At 44.5% G+C, this 21,873-nt stretch overlaps 1 protein-coding gene across 4 annotated transcripts; it reads left to right on the top strand.

Annotated features, from left to right (window-relative positions):
• The first annotated feature begins 1,734 nt into the window (after positions 1-1,734).
• On the top strand, positions 1,735-21,397 carry LOC126075053 (maestro heat-like repeat-containing protein family member 7). Of its 4 annotated transcripts, XM_049882179.1 has the most exons (14): positions 1,735-1,849; positions 3,181-3,330; positions 4,459-4,613; positions 4,872-5,007; positions 5,683-5,876; positions 6,765-6,902; positions 7,070-7,238; positions 7,591-7,731; positions 8,074-8,247; positions 10,545-10,703; positions 11,027-11,149; positions 12,361-12,466; positions 13,845-13,910; positions 20,052-21,397. In XM_049882179.1, exons 1-14 carry the CDS (start codon positions 1,808-1,810, stop codon positions 20,483-20,485), a joined length of 2,187 nt encoding a protein of 728 aa, XP_049738136.1. In that variant the 5' UTR covers positions 1,735-1,807; the 3' UTR covers positions 20,486-21,397. The 4 variants fall into 4 exon arrangements, with proteins under 4 accessions (XP_049738136.1, XP_049738138.1, XP_049738135.1 ...); XM_049882181.1 differs by lacking the exon at positions 3,181-3,330; XM_049882178.1 differs by lacking the exon at positions 1,735-1,849 and having other exon boundaries at positions 2,942-3,330.
• The last annotated feature ends 476 nt before the right edge of the window (positions 21,398-21,873 follow it).

The following is a 21,873-nucleotide window of genomic DNA, read 5'->3' as shown; positions in this document are numbered from 1 at the left end:
ATAGTTTGAGAGCCACTGCCTTAATGTGGAAGAAGGGGGCACTAATGGGGAGCTTTCTAGCACAATCTTAGTTAAGAGCTCAGTTCTAGCACCTAGATAAGGGGAAAATTCTGGGCTGAGGGAATGAAGTGAAGACTTCTGGTGCCACACCCACATGCAATCTGCCGTTAGGCAAAAGAAGTCCTGCTGTCAGAAATGTGGCCCTGATACCTTTTTCTTTTTTTACAAATAAGCAGAACACAAAAAAGTAAAATAGTAGATTATATGACACATGTATAGATACATATCTACCACTTTCTAAAACAAGAATTTCCTTACTTCCCTTCTTAAAACCTTCCAGTGTTTTTTAAAAATATTTTTTTGTTGTTGTTGGAAAATATACACAGCAAAAATATACCAATTCAACAATTTTTACATGTACAAATCAGTGACATTGATTACATTCTTCAAGTTGTGCAACCATTCTCACCCTCTTTTTCCAAATTATTCCTCCACCATTAACATAAATTCACTGGCCCCTAAGCTTCCTATCTAACCTTTCGAGTTGCTGTTGTCAGTTTGATCCCATATAGATAGTTCTTTAAAAGAGCATAATGCTCAAGGCAGACATTCTTTGCTAATTAAGCTTTTTTTTTTTTGCTCTAAGGAAGACTTCAGGGGATATTTTTGGCTTAAGGTTTAAAGATTACCTCAGGGCAATAGTTCCAGGGGTTCATCCAGCCTCAGTGGCTCCAGAAAGTCTAGATGCCATGCAAATTTGAAATTCAGGATACTTTGAGAAGCCTCTGGGATGCAGCTGAACAGGCCTCTCCTTTCATTCTCTTCTCCTTCCAGTTTCTAGGCACATGGCTGAACTCCCAGAAGGACTACGAAAGGGAACGGGCCATGTGGTGCACTGCCCGTATTCTTGGCTTTGTTGCAAAAATGAACAACTTCCAAGTGAGTCAGAGCCTCACCTCAGCACCCACTGTGGCTCCAGCACCTGCTGTGGCCACCCTCCTCCCACCTTTATCCCAACCTTCATGATATATATCGAGGAACCCTGGTCACTTGGCCTCACTCACCATCTCTGTGGTCTCATCCTCTGTTTTCTCTTTGGTATCCCATCTTGTTCTCTTTCCCCCCCTCCCCACATCTTCTGCTTGTCCTTTTCTCCATCCACCAATTCCACTGAATTCCACTTGGTTCACTTTGATTCAGTTCATCCCAACAAGCAGTTACTGAATATTCACCTTGTGTCAGGTACCATGCTAAGTGTTATAGTGGATGCAAAGATGACCAAGACAGTTTTCCGTCTGCATGGAGCTTACAGTCCACTAGAAGAGAGAGGCATGCATAGAACAAACTGAAGTAGAAGGTGATGGTGAATGTACAGACCAAATGTGGTGGGAATAAAAGGTCAAAACACAAATGATCTCAAGTGAGGGAATAGGGAAAGCTTCATGGAGGAGGATTAAGGTAGAGTGGGGTGTGAGCTGGGCTTGAAGGATGAGTAGAGTGTCAAGAGGCAAAGAGGGGGATAGTATAAGGTCATTACAAAACTATGATCCCATATGTACTTTTAGCCCATAATTCACCTGTTTAATTCCATTCCCATTAATTCAGCTGCTCTCACCTCTCATGTCCCTGGTACATGCACCCTCTCCTCCCAGTTCTTTTCTTCTGATGACCCAGTCTAAGGGATAACTTGTGACTTCCATCTCTCCTCCCCAGATAGAAATTGAGTTCACCCGGCTGGGGCGCCTGGTAAGGCTGCTGGCCATACGCTGCCAAGACCCAGTGGACAACATCTGCTTCCTGTCTGCCCATGCTGTCTACAACCTCTACTGCATCCTCCTGCTGCAAAAGAGTATGGAGAACCCTCTCTCCTCACTCTCCCTCCAACCTCCTACCCATTCCATTCCGGAAGAGTGAGGGCCAGGAAGTCGCCTGAACATCTCATTTTCATTGAGGAACCTACTCCAAACATTTACAGATAGGCTCTTAGGACAAAAACCTGCTCAGGAAATGGCTCTTTTGAGTTAGTATTGCCCTAACTCTTGCTAAGCCTCATATTCTTACCCAGTTCTGTTTCTGCTCTGAGGCAGGCCAAATGGACTTTCTTTTGACATTAGCTCTCACTGTCTCTTGAGTCCATTCCTTGACTCCCAGCTCCTCAAGCTGGATTAGTTCAGTAGATGTTTTGGGCCTGGTCAGGATCCCTGAAAACTGGGAAAAAAGAGGCTAAGAAGCCTTCTGCGTATCTGAGGGGTGGGGTCGGGTGTCTTTGTTTCAGAGATGGAAAGGAAGAAACAGGGCTTGTGGGAAGAAGAGGGCAAGAGTAAAGTCTATAGTGCCACCGTGTTCTATAACAACACCTTTGAGATTGCCGAGGTGAGGGGGCAGGGCCAGAAACAACGTGGGGAGAGCCCGGGCCTATCGTTTATCCAATGCTATAGACCCCAGGGGTGGAACTCTTCTATCCCATCTCCCTTCCTTCTCCACCGTGGGATGTGAAATTTTACTTTAGGAAAAATTTCCTACATAGTGTAAGTCATAGGAGTGCTTGGACAGTGTGGTTAAGCACTCAACTACTAGCAGAAAAGTTGGCGGTTCAAACCCACTCAGAGGCACTTCGGAAGACAGGCCTGGCGATCTACTTCTGAAAGGTCACGGCCTTGAAAACCCTATGGAGCAGTTCTACTCTGCATACATGGGGTTGCCGTGAGTCAGGATCGATTCTATGGCAACTAACAACAATGTAACAACAATGTAAACCGTAGTCCAGGAGGCTGCCCCATGCTCCCCCTTGAGCATCCTTCTTTATTACCTGTCCCCCTAGAATCATTTGTTTCATGCTGATGACACTTTGTGTACAATGTGTAGACCCGATCCTTGCCTCAAGTGATGCCACTAAGGATTTTAGTGCCTGCCCTTCTCTCCCAGATCTCCCCTTCTGCAATTTGATCTCTGAACTCTACATTGCACCTGGGATCAGTGTTCTCTCCCTCCTGTCCCCAAAGACTCTGTCCCCAGTGAAGGTGTCCTCCAGGACCTAAGCAGACAGTGCAGGCCAAGGACAAAAGTGCACCTTACTGCCGAGAGAAGCTCTCCCTCCTCATACCCTACCCAGGAAGAATGGTGCAGGCTATCTCAGGCAGGGGGACCCGTGGTGACCAGCCTGACCCTGCCCTGTTACAGGCATTTGCAGGGTATTTCACAGAGCTCCAGCTTACCACCCTGGTGCTGACAGCCATTGAGGGCCTGACTGACAGCAGAGCCAAGGTGTCTCTGGCTGCAGCCCAGCTGATGAGTGCTGTCATGAAGGAGCGGGGCAAAGACTTGATTAAGGTAGTGTGGGGTGTGGTGAGGGCTCTGCCCTGCAAACCAGGAGCCCTGGGCTCTCTCCTGGCTCTATCATTAACCAGCGGTAGGGCCACAGGCAAGTCCCTTTTCTGTTGCCTTAACTCACCTACCTATCAAGTGCAGGCTTGGACTCGGTTTTCTCTGTGGTCCCTCTGAGCTCTGGCATTTGTGATCCTGCACTTGGAACTGCAGTGCCACCTGTCTTGGGGGTTGGCTCCTCAGTTAACAACTACCACGTGCAGTGGCATAGGCACCTGAAGGGTCTAGTAGCCAGAGCCCAAAGAAGCATTGCTGGGGGGATTCACTGTGGTTCCCCAGAGTGTCAGGGGGCTTAGACCTCTGTGAAGGGTAAGGCTGTGTGAATTGCAACCCAACAAGCTTGTGGGATGACTCTGACCTTTGAACACATTTTTTTTTTTTTTTAATTTAGGCTAACGTAAAAATGGGAAAGTTTTGCATAAAAATCCACATTTCCCACTTCATGGAAAACCATAACAATGGGGTCAGGTCACTGGAAACTGAGTGGCCACTGTTCTTACATGCAGCAGGGACGCTCCAGATTCTCCCATTCCCTGTGAATCCCCTGATAACTGTTGCCTTTGCTCATTTATGGAGCTGGCCTGGCCTAGGTCCCAGAGGTGGAAGGACACCTTTGGGAGTGTCCTTGGAGTGCCACACTGAAGTGGGCTTCCTAGGTACCCGTGTATTAGAAATCTGAGAGCCAGGGAAGAGACCTGGGGCCCCCCACATCCAATACCAGCTGTCCCTGCATCCCTGAAGTTTCATGGATTGAAAGCTGATCTCCGCTGGGAAGAGAAGCCCTGGAGTGCCTCCAGGACTTTTGTCTCCCCTCCTGGAGGGTCTTGTGTCTCCTGAATAACCCAGGAACCCTCCTCTGGACTTTCGGGCTATGGGCAGGCATGTGCTATAGCAGCCATGGCACCAACTTTTGGAGCTCCTTCCGTGGCCTCTGTTGGTCCGGCCTCTGACACCACAGAGCAGAACTCTGCCTTAGAAGGGGGTCATTGGCAGCACTGGGGAGTTGGTAGAGGGAGGAGGAGGGCAGGAAGCAGAGAAGGAGTTACTGAGCCTTCTTCTGGCTCTGCTTTGTAGGTTGAGGAAATTGTGGAGGGCATCTTTGAACGGCTCAAGTCGCAGCTGGAGCCCAGCACAAAGGAGGAGGTTGTGCGGGCCATGTGCTCGCTGGCAGGCACCAACACCCGCACCGTTGTGCCCATGCTGCTTAACAAGCCCCTGCCTTGGGACAGGTACCCCCATTCCCAACACCTCCAGCCCAGGAACCCTCTCCAGCCCTGCCCAAAAAACACGGCACAAGCTGCACAAGGTTGCTTTCCTCCTTTCTCTTTGACCCAAACCAAGCTTCATTGCCCTGTTCTCTGGTCAACTCCTCTTTAGTCTTACTCGCTCTAGCCCCTGAGAACTGGCTTTTCATGGGCCTGAGACCAGACTAGTCCCAGGAGCGTGGTCACCAGGGCCCATGACATAGCTGTCCCTGCGTTCTGCAGAACCAACCTAGTCCTGTGGAAGGTGTTTGGCACCCAGCAAGAGACCACACTCAGCGTCCTGCGGATGCTCATAGGCATCCTGGAAAATAACCAACCCAAACAGGAAAGCAAGGAGATGGCCTTCCAGCCGGTGGCGGTCAGTACAAGGGAGAAGACGGGGTGGAGGGCTTAATGTTCTGGCAACTTGGGGGCAGAGTGGAAGATCAAAGGGCATCCGAGCGGTAGGGGGCAGATATTGGGGAGGACAGGGTTAACACTGAAATCATATGCATACTGTACATTAGATTAGCGGTTCAACCTTTTGTTTTTGCACGTTTATATCCAACATGATGTAGAAAGGGCAGATATCAATCCCATTTGATGAACAAGGAACTTGACATGCAGGGTTAATCCACCTTCTCCATTTCCTTACTCTGGGGCTGGCACTCACTTTTCTAAAAAGGAGGGAGTCCAGGGGTGTGGTCTGGGGGTGGGGGAGGAGGAGGTTTGTTGGCCTGGAATTGAGACTGATAAAAGTATGCCAAATACCATTCTCTGCTGAAAATTAGAGTCAGCTCCTTTTTTGTCTTTAATGTCAGGTGAGTAAAAGAGAAGCAGATTGCATGAGTGTTGCCCCCTCATTTCCCTAGGGATGAGCTGTGGGTTTTCAGTCTTTGGGTATGTCTTGCAAACTTGAATCAGAGTAAACTGTGCCCTCTGGGTGGTGGTAAGAAGTGACAGGGTAGACTTCAGCCTAGGCTTTCACTGTGAGGGCCATTTTCTATCTTGTCTGGTCAATTCCACTTCCTCCTTCCTCTGTGTCCTCTCCCAGGTGACATGTGCCTTGTGTGAGATGCTTTCAGGGTCTCAGTGCCAGGAAGCTGTCCAGGAATTCTACCCACGGTTGTTGCTGGCTGTGCTAAGTCATCTCTACTGGGTGATTGAGCAAAATGCTCCCCAGAAGATGGTGGTATACAGCAGAGAGGGGGTCCAGGGCAGCAAGAACAAGCCCTTTGACCCCACTAGGTAAGCTGAACCCCCAAGTGATGGAGGAATGACACCAGTCAATTCCTGAGGGCCCTGGACAACTAGATGCTGAACTGTTGAAGAAGGGAGATGAAATATGGGTGTGGGTGCTGCAGCGTTGTGCACTACAATATTCTCACATATTTTCAATTCTTTATGATGGTACTTATCCATTAACCTTTTTATTGTGTGCCCTCTTCTACCGACTCACACACCTGTTCACATCCGTGTTCATAACCCTAAGACATGAAGAGATTTAATGAGATGGTAAACACGAGGGCCAGGGCTGTGTCTATGCCATTCCCTCCATGTAGTTTGGGCCTCTGGCTTTGGTTTGTCACTAACTAACCATCTTGCTCCAGTCTCTACTGGAATTGTTTCCTCATCTGTTAAAAAAAAAAAAAAGGGAGGGGGCTTTGATAACTGCTTATTAAGGGGGTTGGATTCTTAAATAAGTGATTGTCTTGCCCCCCCACCTTTTTTTTTTAACTTCAGAACATTTTATTCAAATGAAATCTTATATGAAAATGAAAAATGAAATAAAATGAGTAACGCAGAGATATTCTCATCAGTGGCGGGTGTAGGGAAGAGAGATCTTCACCCTCCTCCTATATGCCCGGAAGCAGAATCTGAAAACCACAGCACTAGAATATCTCTACAGTTCCTTCCACAGGACTCTGTGGTTGGGGTGGGGCCAGGGCTGAAGGGCGAGTGGATGTGTAATTGAAGGGTTCCAAAGAGCCCTAAACTTTTATCAGAAGGAAAGGAGAACGTAGCTAATACAGAGTTGTCTCCTGGTTGCCAGCCCATGGGTGCAAATCAGAGCATAACGCCTTGTCCATCCTTCTGTCCCTTTCTTTTCACAAATCCAATGGTGGTGGATTTCAGTTGTGCCCTGGAGGCAGTGAAGTTGGTGTTTCTAGCTGCTGCATATGAGAAAGTGGTGGTCTATGCAAGTCAGCATCGCTGTTGGGACCTTCTGTCGTCCCCCAAATTTTACCACATAGGTATCATGGACCTGGCAAGGTAGGACTGTTTCCCCAGGACTCCTGGCATCACTCTACCCCCCTGACCTCAATCTGCCCGGTCCTAGCACTCAAATATAGCAGCCTTTAACTTTCCTTTCCCATCTCCCAGTCCTCTGGTCTCCTGATTCCTCAGCCTTCATGTCTTCCCTGTTCTATGTACTCTAGTCCCTTGCCACTTCTACCCAGAAACCCCTGGCCTCCTGTGTCCCATCGCAGTGGCATTGTGCTGAACTGTGAACCCTACATTCTGCACCGATTCCTGAACCATGTCAGGAACCTTCTCTACAGCTTGGATGATCGTCGGAAAATGCTGGCCAGGACCTTCTATGTGCAGGTGAAAGCCTGAAGGAAGGTCAACAGCTCTAGCCATTCATTTCCTGCAGCTGATGAATTACATAACAGCAATAGAATAGAATTAAGCCATCTGAAATGGAGATCCCTTCCTTGGCACTCCAGCGGCCTGATTAAATTTGGGGCAGGGGAGGAAGCTGGGGCAGGGCTTAGCTTGTATCCCAGCATCTGGCTCAAAATTCAAGCCTTATCAGCATTATCACCCAACCCCTTACCCACAGTCTCCATCCCATGGGCACAGACCTGCCACTGCTCTCAACTGGATACAGTCCTTACCTGAGGGAGGGCGGTGGGGAGTACTGGGTACCATGACCTTTTCTCCTTCATCCCCACAGCTCCTCTGGCACCGATCAGTGGCTCAGACCCTGGGGCATGACTTTCTGGGCAATCTAATCAAGTGGCTCAAGGAGCCAAACCTGATTATGAAGGAAGTTGGGCTCCGAGGAATCAGTAACTTGGCCCTGCACCCAGGACAAGTAAGAGTGGGGAGGGAAGAGAAGGAAGGTGAGGACCAAGTGGGAATCAAGTGTTGGTCCCTGAAGCATTTAATTTACCTCGCTTGGGTCTCTTAGTCATCCACGCCTTTGCTTAGCTTCCAACTCTGCATCCAACATTCAGTTTGTCAGCCTTTACAGACTTGTCCTCAAGCCTCTCCAACCCCCTGAACACCAGCTAGCCTTCCACTCCCTCAGCATGTCCAGCCCTCAGATTCCCCATGTTCTGTTTCTCTCAGGCACCAACCATTTTTCTCCGAGTCCTCTTCCCAGGGTGTTGAGTGATCCCCAGGTGGTAAGTGATCTCTACCTTTTTCCCAATAGTCAGAGACACTTAAAAGCCTGGTTCCATTCTTGAGAAGATTCCTGAAGGATGAGGTGCGAGTGACAGTGCAGGCAGTGAAGAGTCTGCGAAACATCATCTACCATGGACGGGGAGAGGACACCAAGGTGGTCTTTTGCTCCATCTCCAAGCAACTGCGTCCACTCATCAATGATGTATGGACTTGAGTCCCTGGGATCAGGTGGGAACAGTATGGGCTGGGGCTGAAGATTAACCTAGAAGCTGATATCCTAGAAGGCTACTCGGGTAGGACCAAGGGACTGTGGTTAGAGGCTGAAGAAACCGAGGGGCAGAAAAAGGGAGATTTGGCTTTTTGAAGCAGTGCAGGGGACATGTCTCAAATGTATTCCTACTTACATACATATGTAGCACACACTCGTTTTCCTACTCCATCACTAGAAGTCCCCTGAAGGGGCCACTCAAAAAAAAAGATGACATACTGATATGGAATTAATTCTGACTCCAAGGATCTTCTGCAGATCCCACTCATGAAGTGAAGGCGGCCAGGGAGAACTAATGATTCTACCCTCCTCCCAAACAATCCAAGGGCCTTAGAATGCTAGGATCCTCGTGGCAAGAATGCAACGGTTCAGAAATTTGAACTTCCCAGAATACCAATCCAGGCCTCATCCTCCTCACAGATCACGGAATTTTAGAACTGGAAGGGTCTTGACACCACCAAGACGCATTATGTTGTTATTCCTGTCCTAGCATTTATAACTTTTCCAATCTCCTTTGTGAGCAGGATGCCAGGGCCAATGTCTAATTCATCTGTCTTTCAGTATCTTTTAAAATTCAACCCTCCATCCAAACAAGGACCTTAAAATGCTTTTAAATCTGATCACACCCTCACATATTATATATCAATATCGTCTAGTATTTTTAAATCCCCAAATTTAGTCCTTATATCATCATCATTACTGTTGATGACTACACCGAGTTGACAAATTCAAGCCTGGACCCTTGATCCGAAAAGAGATCTTCACTTTTCTAGTCCCACTGCTGCTCAGCATTCAGGACAACAACGCAGAGGTCATCAAGGTGCTGGAGATCTCTGTCCTCCAACCTCAGGACTGACCCATCCCTCCCCTTTGCCTCTCTTTTCACAATCCCAGGCTTGGCTGTGCATTCTATACCCACCTCTTTAGCACCATTATTATTTTATGCAGTCAATATTTATTCAGATTTACCCATTGATTTAGAAGTATCTTTTCTCACCTTTCCTTTTTGTAGCTCTCTCCTCCCTTTTAGAGTCTTTTTTTGTTTTTTTTCTTCTATTAGTGGTTCCTTCAGTGAGGATTTTTGTCTGAAAATGTCTTTGTTTTGCTTTATACTTGCCTTTAGTTTTCAGCAGTTTATGTTATCTGAGCATGAATTTCTTTGGGTGCCTGTTTACGGTTTGCTGAGCTTCCTGAATTTCTAAATTTATTTCTTTCACCAAACTTTGCAAGTTTTTAGCCATTATTTCTTCAAATATTTTTTTTAGCATCACACTCTTTCCTCTCCTCTCCTCTCCTCTCCTCTCCTTCTTAGACTCTGCTGGTGACACAAATATTAGACCTTTTGTTATTATCCCATAGGTCCTGAGGCTCCGTTCATTTTCAATCATTTTTCTCTCTGTTGTTCAGACTGGATAATTTTTACTTATCTATCTTCCAGTGCAGAGGACCCTGGGCGGTGCAAAGGGTTTGCAGTCAACCACTGACTGAAAGCTTGGCAGTCTGAACCCACCCAGTGGCACCACAGAAGAAAGTCCTAGTGATCTGCTTCTGTAAAGACTGTAGCTGAGAAAATCCTGCAGAGCAGGTCTCCTCTGTTAGCACATGGGGCTGTCATGAGTCGGAACAGACCGGACGGCAGTGGGGTTTTATTTTGGCATCATCAAGTTCATTGACTCTTTGCTCTAACATCTCTATTCTGTGACTGAGCCTAGTGAATTTTGTATTTCTCAGTTCTAAAATTTTCCAGTTCTCTGTATCTTTTATTTCTTTGCTGGAGTTATTCTTTTACCCATTTCAAGACTGTTCACCTTTGCTTGTTGGATCATTTTGTGTAATAACTGCTTTAAAATCTTTATCAGATAATTCCAACATCTATGTCCTCTTGATGCTAACAGTTGATTGGTTTTTCCCAAGTGAATTGACATTCTTGAACTAAATCCTGAGACAGGAATAAATTTACAAACTGTGGATACAGCCCATGGCAGAACTGAAACCATGATCTTGGCTTTACTAGCACTGGGCCTTAATGAGCTGACTTACTAGCTTTTATAGGTGCCTGTAGGGGTCTAGAGAGAATTAGTCAGATGCACAAATTGTATTTACATTATATAAACAAAATACAATCAATATACTTTGGGCATGAGAACGAGATGTGGGAAGAGGGAGGCCAGGCCAGGCAGAGTCAAAGGGAAACCACAGCCTCCCCATCTCTACCTCACTTTCTATGGCAGGAGAGGGATCAGGTGAGGATCTCAGCCACCTCTGCCCTGGGTCACATGCTACATCGAGTTGACAAATTCAAGCCTGGACCCTTGATCCGAAAAGAGATCTTCACTTTTCTAGTCCCACTGCTGCTCAGCATTCAGGACAACAACGCAGAGGTCATCAAGGTGCTGGAGATCTCTGTCCTCCAACCTCAGGACTGACCCATCCCTTCCCTTTGCCTCTCTTTCCATGATCCCAGGCTTGGCTGTGCATTCTATACCCACCTCTTTAGCACCATCCTCTGGGCTGGCTCTGAGTTCTTTTAAACTCTTCAATGCTTTCATATATATCCCTTGCCATATATGATCTCATGTTTCATCTCATCCCAATCCTAAACTCCAACCAAGCCCATTGGGAGCTAGCTTTGTGGTCCCCAACTTAGTCTCCTGGCCTGGTTCTGCAGTTACAGGAGTGAGGTTTTGGGGATTACCTTCTCTCCATCCCATAGGCCTGTGGAGGGGCCCTGACTGAGTGGACTAACGTGATTGGCTGGTCGTCACTCACACAGATGTTCCGGCATACCACCCTCAGTGACCACATCCAGGTATTAGAAGAAACATGCAAGTACCTGGTGAGTGAATGGCTCTGGGGGAGCTAGGTCACAATATTCATGCTGGGGTCTCAACTGCAGGCTAAGTGGGCAAGGAGGGGAAGGCTGATAGAAGATACTTCCTTCAGTTCCTCAGTTCTCATTCATTATTATTAGCAAACTCTGAGAACTCACATTTGGGATGCCAGTCTCCGGTTCTCCATATTAGATCCTCCTAGGATCCCAATCTCTGCCTTCAGAGTAGAGAGGCCATGCCAGGCTAGTGGATGCAATAGGGCAGAGATCTTCTGGTTGGAGCTGGTAGGAAGAGATGTAAGCAAGGGTCATCAGGACTTGAGGTCAGTAGTCTTGGTGTTAAGGGCCCCAGACTCCTATGAAGTGAAGGACAGGCCAGAAATCAGGAATCCTTGTTGAAAAGTAAAAACGTAAGGGCTAAGCAAAAAGGTTAGGAACTAACATGAGTTCTGGAATTCCACTGGGAATTTAGGAGTTTAGGAACCCTGATGGTGCAGTGGTTATACACTCGGCTGCTAACTGAAAGGTTGGCAGTTTGAACCCACCAGCTGCTCCATGGGAGAAAGATGTGGCAGTCTGCTTCTATAAAGATTACAGCCTTGGAAACCCTATGAGGCAGTTCTTGTCTATCCTGTAGGGTTGCTATGAGTCAGAATTGACAAGAAGGCAAAATTTTTTTTTTGATTCAAGTTTTGGTACATCCTAACTTCAGAGGTCAGGAATAAACTACATGTTAGGAATCTCAGTAGATGGACCAGTTAAATCGTTGCAAGTGACTTAATATTATGAATCCCTTACACAGGGAGAGTGCTTTACAGTTTACAGAGCACTTTTGTATCTGTTACCCCATTACAGCCTTACAAGTATGTGAGGGAGGTTGGGCAGGCTTTATTGAAAATGAGAAAACTGAAGCCACTAAATCTCAGGGCCAGTAATGAAACCTGGGTCTCCTGGCTCCAAGTCAGTTGCTTTCTCCTTTATTGTGTTGGTACCAAATAGTAAAAATCTCTTTATGAACTTCCTACTCAGTCTGTGCTGCTGCTGGGGTTGGGGTAAGGGTGAGGGTGTCTGAGTCTAGTTTCAAGCAGTTTAAGCTGGCTGGAGACAGAATGAGGCTGCTGTGGACAGGGTTAGAGGGCATGGCTATAACAAGGCCTTGAATACAGCCCCAGCAGCCCACCTCTCCTGGTCAGCACCACCCCTCTTTGGCTCCACAGGTGGGCACAGGCAAAAAACAGCTCATAGGGGAGTTACTGACCCAGAACTTCATCTTCCTGAAGAGCTCTCAGCCCTTCCTAAGGGCAAGTGCAGTCACAGTCATAGGTAAGATGGTTCCTCCTGGCGATTCTTCTCCTCTCTTCAGCAGGAGAGCCCTTGGTGAACTTCAGCTATAGGGCTAAGCCAGACCCCTGGTAAGATGGAGCAGTTCACCTCCTGTCTTACCTTTGACTTGGTTAGAGAGGCTGTCCTGTGACCAGGCCTCAACTCCAAATCTGCTTTAGAGTTTGGGGGTGGGGTAGGGGTGGATGGGAGGAATAGGCTGTGCTCCTTTGCTCCAGCTCCCTGTGAGCCCACCCACGATGTCTGGGCTCTGCTTTGTGCAATAGAAACACACACATTTGAAACGGCAAAACAAACAAACCATTGCTTCCACTGGAACCCTGTGGATTTGCCAAAGTATTTTTGTTTTGAACTACAATAGTAAAAAAAATGTGTTAATGTTAGAAAATCTGAAAAACTCAGATTGGCAAAAATAAGAAAAAAAAATCAGAAATCCCACCATTAGGATTTAGCCACTGCTAATTTTTTTTTTTTTTTTTAACATTCTGGAGTCTTTTTCCTAAGAATACACTACACATACGCACACACACAATTAAAAACGGCAAAGTTTGAGATGTTGTTTTTTCCTTGCTGTATCACAAATACGTATCATTATGGATTCTTCAACATTATTTTTAGTGACCACATAATATTAATTCCAGTGTATGAATGGATGTATAAAACACAATTTGTTTAATCATTCCATATTTTTAACCACGGAGACTGTCATTTTTTGTTTTTATAAGCAGGGACTGGTTGGTTAAATGTCTGCAGACCATCGTCATTATTTTGTTAACATAAATTTCTACAGGTAGAATGGCTGGGTCCAAATATATGCAGAATTTTAAGGATTTTGCTGCTTATTGTCAGACTGCCTTTTAAAAGCATTAAACCATTTTCTACTCAATTTCTAATGCAAGTATCCATTTCTCCAGACATTTGCCAACCCTGGGTGATATTTTGAAAGTCATTACCAATTTGATAGATGAAAAATAATGTCTTGATTTGTTTTGACAAATAATATTTTTATCAACAGTGAGGCTGGGAATTTTTCTGTTCGTTGGCAATGCGCATTTCATTTTGCAAATCAGTGGCCTCATGCCCTTTGTCTGTCTCTCTGTTGGTAGAGGAAGCTCATGAGGCTTAACATCCTGCGCTCATGTTCTACTTGTCACCTACTGACAATACTTCTCTGGGTCACAGCTGCTCTGAGTGTTATTCTTTTACTAAGACAATGACCTCTAGGCTACAAGGCATCTCTGAAATACGTTCCTTGTTAGAACTGGTTTCCAAATTTCCTTGTTCACAACTGGTCTGGGGAAAGGGGATAGGTCAAAGGTCCAGAAATTCTGGAAGGTCTTTACATCTGTCCTGTTTTTAGGATTAATAACTAAGAGGCTAAACATGAGTAACCTGCATAAGGATGATGTGGCAACGTTACGGAACGGTGAGTCGGGGCCTTGGAACTGGGTTCTGGTTATGCAAGGGGGCGGGGCAAGGTAGAAAGGACAATGGGGAAATTCCCTAGGGAAATATTTCATTATTTTAAAGATTATTTTTCCTATTACAAATACAATATATAAAAGTAGAAAACAGAGAAATGTAGGTGGAAGGAGCCCTAGTGGTGCAGTGGTTAAGTGCCTGGCTGCTAACTGAAAGGTCAGCGGTTGGAGCGGTTGGAACCGACCAGCTACTCCATGGGAGAAAGATATGGCATTCCACTTCTGTAAAGATTACAGCTTTGGAAACACTATGAGGCAGTTCTGCTCTGTCCTACTGGGTCGTGATGAGTCTGAATTGACTCGATGGCAACTAGTTTTTCAATGGGTTTAAAACAAAACAAAAAAACCAAACCTGTTGCCTTCAAGTCAATTCCGACTCATAGTGGCCCTATAGGACAGAGAAGAACTGCCCCATAGAGTTTCTGAGAAACAGCTGGTGGATTCAAACTGCCAACCTTTTGGTTAGCAGTTAGCTCCTAACCACTGCGCCACCAGGGCTCAACAGTTTTTGGAGGCAGGAAACACATTATCTGTTGTCCTACTAGTTAGATAAAAACACAGCTAACATTTTTGGGTTATATCCTTCCAGTCACTGAACATCAATGATGTGCTATAGGGTTGCTATGAGTAGGAATCAACTTGATGGCAATGGGTTTGGTTTTTGTTTTTTTGGATAGGTGCTGATGCTGCAATGGTGTTCAAAACAGACACAGCCCTTGCTCCCAAAGAATGTGTAGCTTTTTGTTCTTATTATATTAAATCATTTCAAAAGTTAATTTATATTTACAGAAGAAATATATGAATATAATCTCTTTGCCTAAAAATAGACACATTACAGATAAGGGTAAAATTCCACTTAGCCTCCCACAGTCTTGCACCTCTCCCCTCCTCCCCTGCCCACTTCCAACTCAGGGCCCTTTCTGCTAACCCATGCTCCCTACACTTATTCTTTAGTCTTACCAAAGTCCTGAGCAATAGGCAAGGAATAGGGAATTTGTAAGTGTGGACAAAGAGGAGCTAATATTTCCAATGTAAATTAGAAGAGAAATTAGACCTCACCTTTCAAAACCCTTTGTTACCCCTAGTGGTAGAACAGCCACATCTGTTTTACATAGAATGTGCAGTTGTGTTTCCCAGTGCTTAGAAGAGTGCTTGGCACATAGTAGGTTTTCAATAATCAATAAACAAATTAATAGTGAGCAAAGGCAAGGAATCAGTAGAACGCAGTCAATCCTCATTGCTCACAATTCCATCTTTGCGAAGTTGCCTACTTGTTGAAGTTTATTTGTAACCCTGACGTCAATACTCACAGCACTTCTGCAGTCATTTCCGGACATGTGAGGATCGGTGAAAAATCTGGGTCACCTGATCTGCACATTCCCAGCTGAGGCTGAATAAGGTGACGCTGCCTTCTTGTTTCACCTCTCATACTGCAAACAAGTGTTCTTTTGTTCAACGTGTTTTGCATTTTTGTGCTTTTCTTTTGGTTATTTTGCTGTTTAAAATGGCCCTGGGTGTAGTGCAGAAGTGCTGTCTAGTATTCCTATGTGCAAGAAAGCTGTGCTGTGCCTTGTGGAGAAAACACACTTAGGAGATAAACGTCGTTCAGGCATGAGTTACAGTGCTGTTGGCAGTGAGTTCACCGTCATGAACCAACAATATATATTAAGTAAGTTTTCTTTGATGGGACAGTCATTAAGAGCTCAGCTGCTCCCTGGAAATCCTATGGGGCAGTTCCTCTCTGTTCTATAAGGTTACTATGAGTTGGAATCAACTTGATGGCAATGGGTTTGGTTTTTAAGCTGTCTTTGAATGGAAACACAAGTAACACAAGATTACGTATTAGTTGATGAAAATGTGACCAGAGGCTCGCAGGAATCTAACCCCGTATTTCCCTCAGGAGCAACAGTTTACTATTTGCTAATTCAGTTGCAGCAATTTTAATGGAATGACATAGAATGCTTTTGAGGTAATGGTAGAATACTTTAGAAGAAATTCCTCACAGAAAACTGGAGATGGGTAAGTCCTTATTTCCTTTACGGTTCACAGTTCTTTATCTAGAGAATAAAGATGTTGAACTAAATGATTTTTAAGGGTCCTTTCTTTCCCCAAAGTCAGTTGTGTAGTGTAAAACATGGGCTCCACCATCAGCCAAACCAGAGTTTCGGATCCATGTGACCTTGGGCAAGTCACTTAATTTCTGTGCCTCATTTTTTTTCATCTGTACATGGGCATGATAGTGCTTATCTTAAAAGTTGTTTTAAGTATTAAATAAAAATGCACATACAGCACTGAGCTTTGCTCGCTACAAAGATGTTCCATGATACATTTTTGTTGAATTGATTCAGGCTTCTGGGCTGGGGCAGGGGATGGTAGTGATAGTGGTGGGTAGGGAATACACTTACAGTCAAGGGGAAATGAGTTTGTTAGGTCTTCTCAGAGAGTAGCCATGCTAGTGGTTCCCATCAAGTTGACTATGACTCATGGTGACCCCATATGTGTCAGAGTAGAACTGTGCTCTGTAGCATTTTCAATGGCTGATTTTTCAAAAGGAGATTGCCAGCCTTTCTTCCCAGGCACCTCTGGATGGACTTGAACTTCCAGCCTTTGGGTTAGCAGTCGAGCACATTAACCATTTGCACCACCCAGGGACTCCACGCAACCGCTAGAACACTAATAACATAGGTAGCGATATCTGTCCCCTTAGGGCTCTAACACTGGCTTCAGTTCTGACCCTGACATTTGTATCTCTATTGCCTTCCCCTTATTTCGACAATTGAGGTATCTAGTGTGTAGTAGTCCCTCACCCCCAACTGTCCCCCATCTGGAGTTTCAGGGAAAGTTTATCCAGAGTAGAAATGCTAGACTCCTCAGCCTACCAGAGAATTCGCCTTGCCTTCCTTGTCCTACCCTGCCTCCAGGAAGGAATGCACCTAACTCACCTCGACAGGATGAAATTTTTCCCAAGGATTGTGATTCTAGTTACATTTAGACCTATATCTAAACCAAAAGACCCGCTGCCATTGAGTTGATTCCAATTCATAACGACCCTATAGGACAGAGTAGAACTGCCCCCATAGGGTTTCCAAGGAGCGGCTGGTGGATTCAAACTGCCAGCCTTTTTGGTTAGGAGTCGAGCTCTTAACCACTGCACCACCAGGGCTCCACTCCCTAACTGTTGTTGTTGTTAGGTGCTATCCAGTCAGTTCCAACTTATAGCAACCATACGTACAACAGAAAGAAACACTGCCCAGTCCTGAGCCATCCTCAGAATCGTTGCTATGTTTGAACCAACTGTTGCAGCCACTGTATCAGTCCATCTCATTGAGGGTCTTCCTCTTTTTCGCTGACTCTCCGTTTTACCAAGCATGATGTCCTTCTCCAGGGACTGGTCCCTCCTGGTAACATGTTCAAAGTATATAAGATAAAGTTTCACCATCCTTGCTTCTAATGAGCATTCTGGCCGTACTTCTTCCAAGACAGATTTGTTCGTTCTTCTGGCAGTCCGTGGCATATTCAGTATTCTTCCCCAACATCATAATTCAAAGGTATGAATTCTTCTTCAGTCTTCTTTATTCACTGTCCAGCTTTCACATGCATATGAGGCAACTGAAAGCACCATGGCTTGGTCAGGCGTACCTTAGTCCTTAGAGTGACATTTTTGGTTTTTAATGCTTTAAAGAGATCTTGTACAGCAGATGTGCCCAATGCAATGCATCATCTAATTTCTTGACTGCTGCTTCCATGGGCGTTGATTGTGGATCCAAGGAAAATGAAATCCTTGACAACTTCAGTCTTTTCTGTTTATCATGATGTTGCTTACTGTTTCAGTTTTAAGGATTTTTTTTTATGTTGAGATGTAATCCATACTAGTTATTCCCTAACTAAAAAAACTAGACCTCTTTAAAAATCCTCTTCTCCCTATATCCACTCTTTATCCTCTGTATTCACATGGCAGCCAAATTCTCTTTAAAACATGAACTTGGACCATGAGACTCCCTTGCTTAAAATCCTTCAATAGCTTCTCTCTGCTTTTAGGAATAAGTCTGGTCCCTTACCCTGGTCCCCAGGGCCCTGCATAATCTGGTTTCAGACTACCTCTTCTACCTTGTTGTTGCGTGCCATTGAGTTGATTCCGACTCATGGCGACCCTATAGGATAGAATAGAACTGCTCCATAGGGTTTCCTACGCCGTAATCTTTACAGGAGCAGATCACCAGGTCTTTTCTTGAGCGGAGCCATTGGTGGGTTTGAACTGCTGACCTTTCAGTTAGCAGCTGAGTGCTTAACCATCAACCTTTGCCCATGCCATTTCCCCCCTCATTAGAAGCAGCAGTCACACATCATCAGGAATGCTTCTGCCCTCATTCTTCACATGGCTGGCTCTTAGGCTGGTCTTGTCTTTTGGATCTTAGCTCAAATGTTACCACCTCAGAGAGGCATTCCCTGACTGACCTATCTAAAGCAGTCCTTTCCTGGGCTGTGGGAACCATGACCTTGGGGACTATCTAGCTCAACTGGCATAACAAAGTTAATAAAGAATATGTTCTATATTCTACTTTGGTGAATAGCGTCTGGGGTCTTAAAAGCCTGTGAGCGGCCATTTAGGATATTCCACTGGTGTCACCCCTGCGGGAGCAAGAAGAATCAAGAAAACTAAAGATACAAAGGAAAGATTAGTCCAAGGGACTAATGGACCACATCTACCACAGCCTTCACCAGACCGAGCCCAGAACAATGAGATGGTGCTTTGCTACCGCCACTGACTGCTCTGGCACGATCACAAAAGAGGGTCCCGGACAGAGCTAGAGAAAAATGCAGAACAAAATTCTAACTCAAAAAGACCAGACTTGCTGCCCTGACAGAGACTAGAGAAAACCTGACAGTATGGCCCCTAGACACCCTTTCATTTTAGTAATGAGGTAACTCCTGAGGTTCACCCTCCAGCCAAAGATTGAACAGGGCCATGGAACAAAACAAGACTCAAGGGGCATACTAGCCCTGGGGCAGGGACTGGAAGGTAGGAGGGAACAGGAAAGCTGGTAATAGGGAACTCAGGGTTGAGAAGGGAGAGTGTTGACATTTCATGGGATTGTTAACCAATGTCATAGAACAATGTGTGTACTAACTGATGAGAAACTAGTTTGTTCGGTAAACTTTCATCTAAAGCCAAAAAAAAAAAAAAAAAAAAACCTGGAAAAAAAAATAAAGCAGTCCTTCCCAGTAATTTTCATCATTCTGTTACATTTTGATTTTAGCACTTAATATGTGTTCACTTGTTTCTTTTGTCTTTCCCTCAGAGAATGTTAACTCCTTGAGGGTGGGAATTATCTTTCTTGTTCACCACTCTTATCTCCAGTACCTAACACAGAACCTGATGATCGAAAGTACTCAATAAATAATTGTTGACTGAATTAATAATTATTGTTTATAACAGTGAAAAATTGCAAATAACCAGATTACTCACTAGTAGGGGGTTCATCAAGGAGCCCTGGTGGCGCAGTGCTTAAATGCTTGGCTGCTAACCAAAAGATTGGCAGTTTGAACCCAGCAGCCACTCTGTGGGAGAAAGATGTGGCAGTCTGCTTCCATAAAGATTTACAGCCTTGGAAACCCTATGGGGCAGTTCTACTCTGTCCTATAGGGACGCTATGAGTTGGAATTGACAAGAAATCAATGGTAACAGGAAGAGGATTCATCAAAAGAAATGATGATAGAATCATGCGGTAGGATATTAGGTTGTATAGAGGAATATTTTATGGGAAGAAAAAATCTTAGTTCTATTTTTGTAAAAAAAAAATTGTGTCCATACTAGGTTTGTTTTTTGTTTTTTAATACTGCAAGGATAGACACCAAAATGTTAACAGTGTTATCTTTGGGGGTGGGATTGTGAGTGATTTTTCTTTCTTTCTTTTTTAATTGATATTTTAATTTTTTTCTGTAACAAGTATTACTATTACGATGATAAAAATCATTCTATATTAAGTTATGCAATAACAATCTGGCATATGAGGTAGAAAATAATGGGTTTGGGTAGAGAGTCCTTGGGAAATCAGAGTCTGACCTGACCTCCTTTCTGGTTTCAGCTCTTCTAAGTGTGAGGAATGATCCTTCGGAACCTATCCAGTCTTTGGCCAATATTGTCCTGAAAAGAATGAGCGTAAATACTAAGTCCAAGCCTGGCCTGACTTCAACACTGAGCAGACTGAGCACCAACCTCTTAAAAGTCTCCTGCATCAAAGACCGGACAAAAAAGAAGCGACTTTTCAAGGTTAGCAAACAGGAAGAAGATAATGACAGCAATCAGAAAAAGAAAGGCTGGAGTTGGGTCGAAGACAATCTGAGTTTATTGTCCACCTGGCACCAGAGGAGGGTAAAAAATACCCCACTTAAAACAGGCAGTTTATATGAAACACCAAAGATTGAAAAAACACAGGAAGAAGTTCTGTCGTTCCAAAAACCAGCTTTTCTTGATTCAGAAATATTCAGAAGTGGGTCTAGAGCTTTTCCAGCTGTTTGACGAGATGTCAGTGCTTTACTCCACAATGGTCTCTCCCACTTTTTGTCCAACTGGATAGGCTACTTTGGATTAAGCCCAAAGAGGCAGTTTTCATCTTTGAAGATACCATATGTTTCTTGTCCTTTATCTCCCTAGGAGACTGTTGGCTACCAGCATATACATTTGTCAGTAAAACATATTTTCTCATCCTAAAACAAGCTGGTTTCCATCCTAGTTCTTGGGGATTGGGGGTTAACTTGAGTGACAGGAACAGCTTGGAAGCATCTCCTTCAACTTGCAGGAAAAGTTTCACATGACAAAAGGGAGGAGTAGGTGGCAGAAGAGCATAGTGCCTAGTTATCACTCTGTTTTCCCACCTCCACACATGTTGGATGAAATTCACATGCTTGATATACTACTGTTGGTATATTCAGACTATAGGTTAGAGCATAAAAAAGATGTGCTGTGGATTATACATGGCAGAGCTCACAAAACTTCAGTCCTATCTAACTCACCCAAGAAAACACATCAGATTGCCATAGAGTGAGTGACATTCTTATGATAACTTTGAGTCCATTCTAATTCATTTAAAAAAATCCTTCTGAAACTTTCGTTTAAATTCTCGCTCCCTCTACCACATAATCAGCTAGTACTAAGTTCTGACTGATTAGGTATAAGGGAAAGTGGCATTGGTGACTTCCAAGAAGTGTCTTAAAAAGCCGGGGCATATCTATTTTTGTCCTGCCCTTGTTCCTGGTGACTGTGGACATGATGGCTGGAATGCAAACAGCTATCTTGAGCCATCTGGAGAAGTGATACATTGAATGTGACAGGGCAAAAAGATTGAAGGAAGCTAGATCACTGATGATGGTAAAACTGTGTACCAGCTTTGGACAGCTTGTCTTCAGATTTTGTTTATATGGGGGAAATAAACTTCTGTCTACTTTAACCCATGTTATTTGGGCTTTCTGTCACAGACAAACATAATCCTGATGGTTTTACCTAATCTTTCAACATTGCTGTAAGGATTAAAAGAATATAAAGTGCTTAGCAGCTTGCCTGGCATGAAGAGGGCAATAATTTTTTTTTCAGAAGTAATAAACATTCAGGCTATTTGAACTTGGTTCTGACATCTTTGAAAGATGGGAAAAGATCAAGGAACCAGTTCTTGCTTTGGTCAGATTTTGCTTCTTTGAATTTAGCAATAGTCAGAATGTTTGATTGCTTCTATTTTATGCATTTTTGGATAAAACCTTTCTGAGCCTTGGTTTTCATATTTAAAAATGAGACTACTGAAACCTATTTTACAGGTTTTACTAAATTAAATGAGGTATTGCTCTGTAGTTGGTATATAATAAGTGCTTAATAAATAGCTTATTATATACCAACTATAGAGCACTATCTCATTT

This window comes from Elephas maximus, chromosome 4, assembly GCF_024166365.1.
Source record: "Elephas maximus indicus isolate mEleMax1 chromosome 4, mEleMax1 primary haplotype, whole genome shotgun sequence".
Classification (NCBI taxonomy): domain Eukaryota; kingdom Metazoa; phylum Chordata; class Mammalia; order Proboscidea; family Elephantidae; genus Elephas; species Elephas maximus.
Note: the sequence above shows the minus strand (reverse complement) of the source record. Positions and strands in the feature narration are given on the sequence as shown.

Coding starts and splice junctions, on each gene's coding strand:
- LOC126075053 (XM_049882178.1), top strand. CDS start 3,118: ATGGTGCAGGCTATCTCAGGCAGGGGGACCCGTGGTGACCAGCCTGAC. Junction 5,877..6,764: donor AAGCCCTTTGACCCCACTAG/GTAAGCTGAACC, acceptor GGTGGATTTCAG/TTGTGCCCTGGAGGCAGTGA. Junction 6,903..7,069: donor GGTATCATGGACCTGGCAAG/GTAGGACTGTTT, acceptor TATGTACTCTAG/TCCCTTGCCACTTCTACCCA.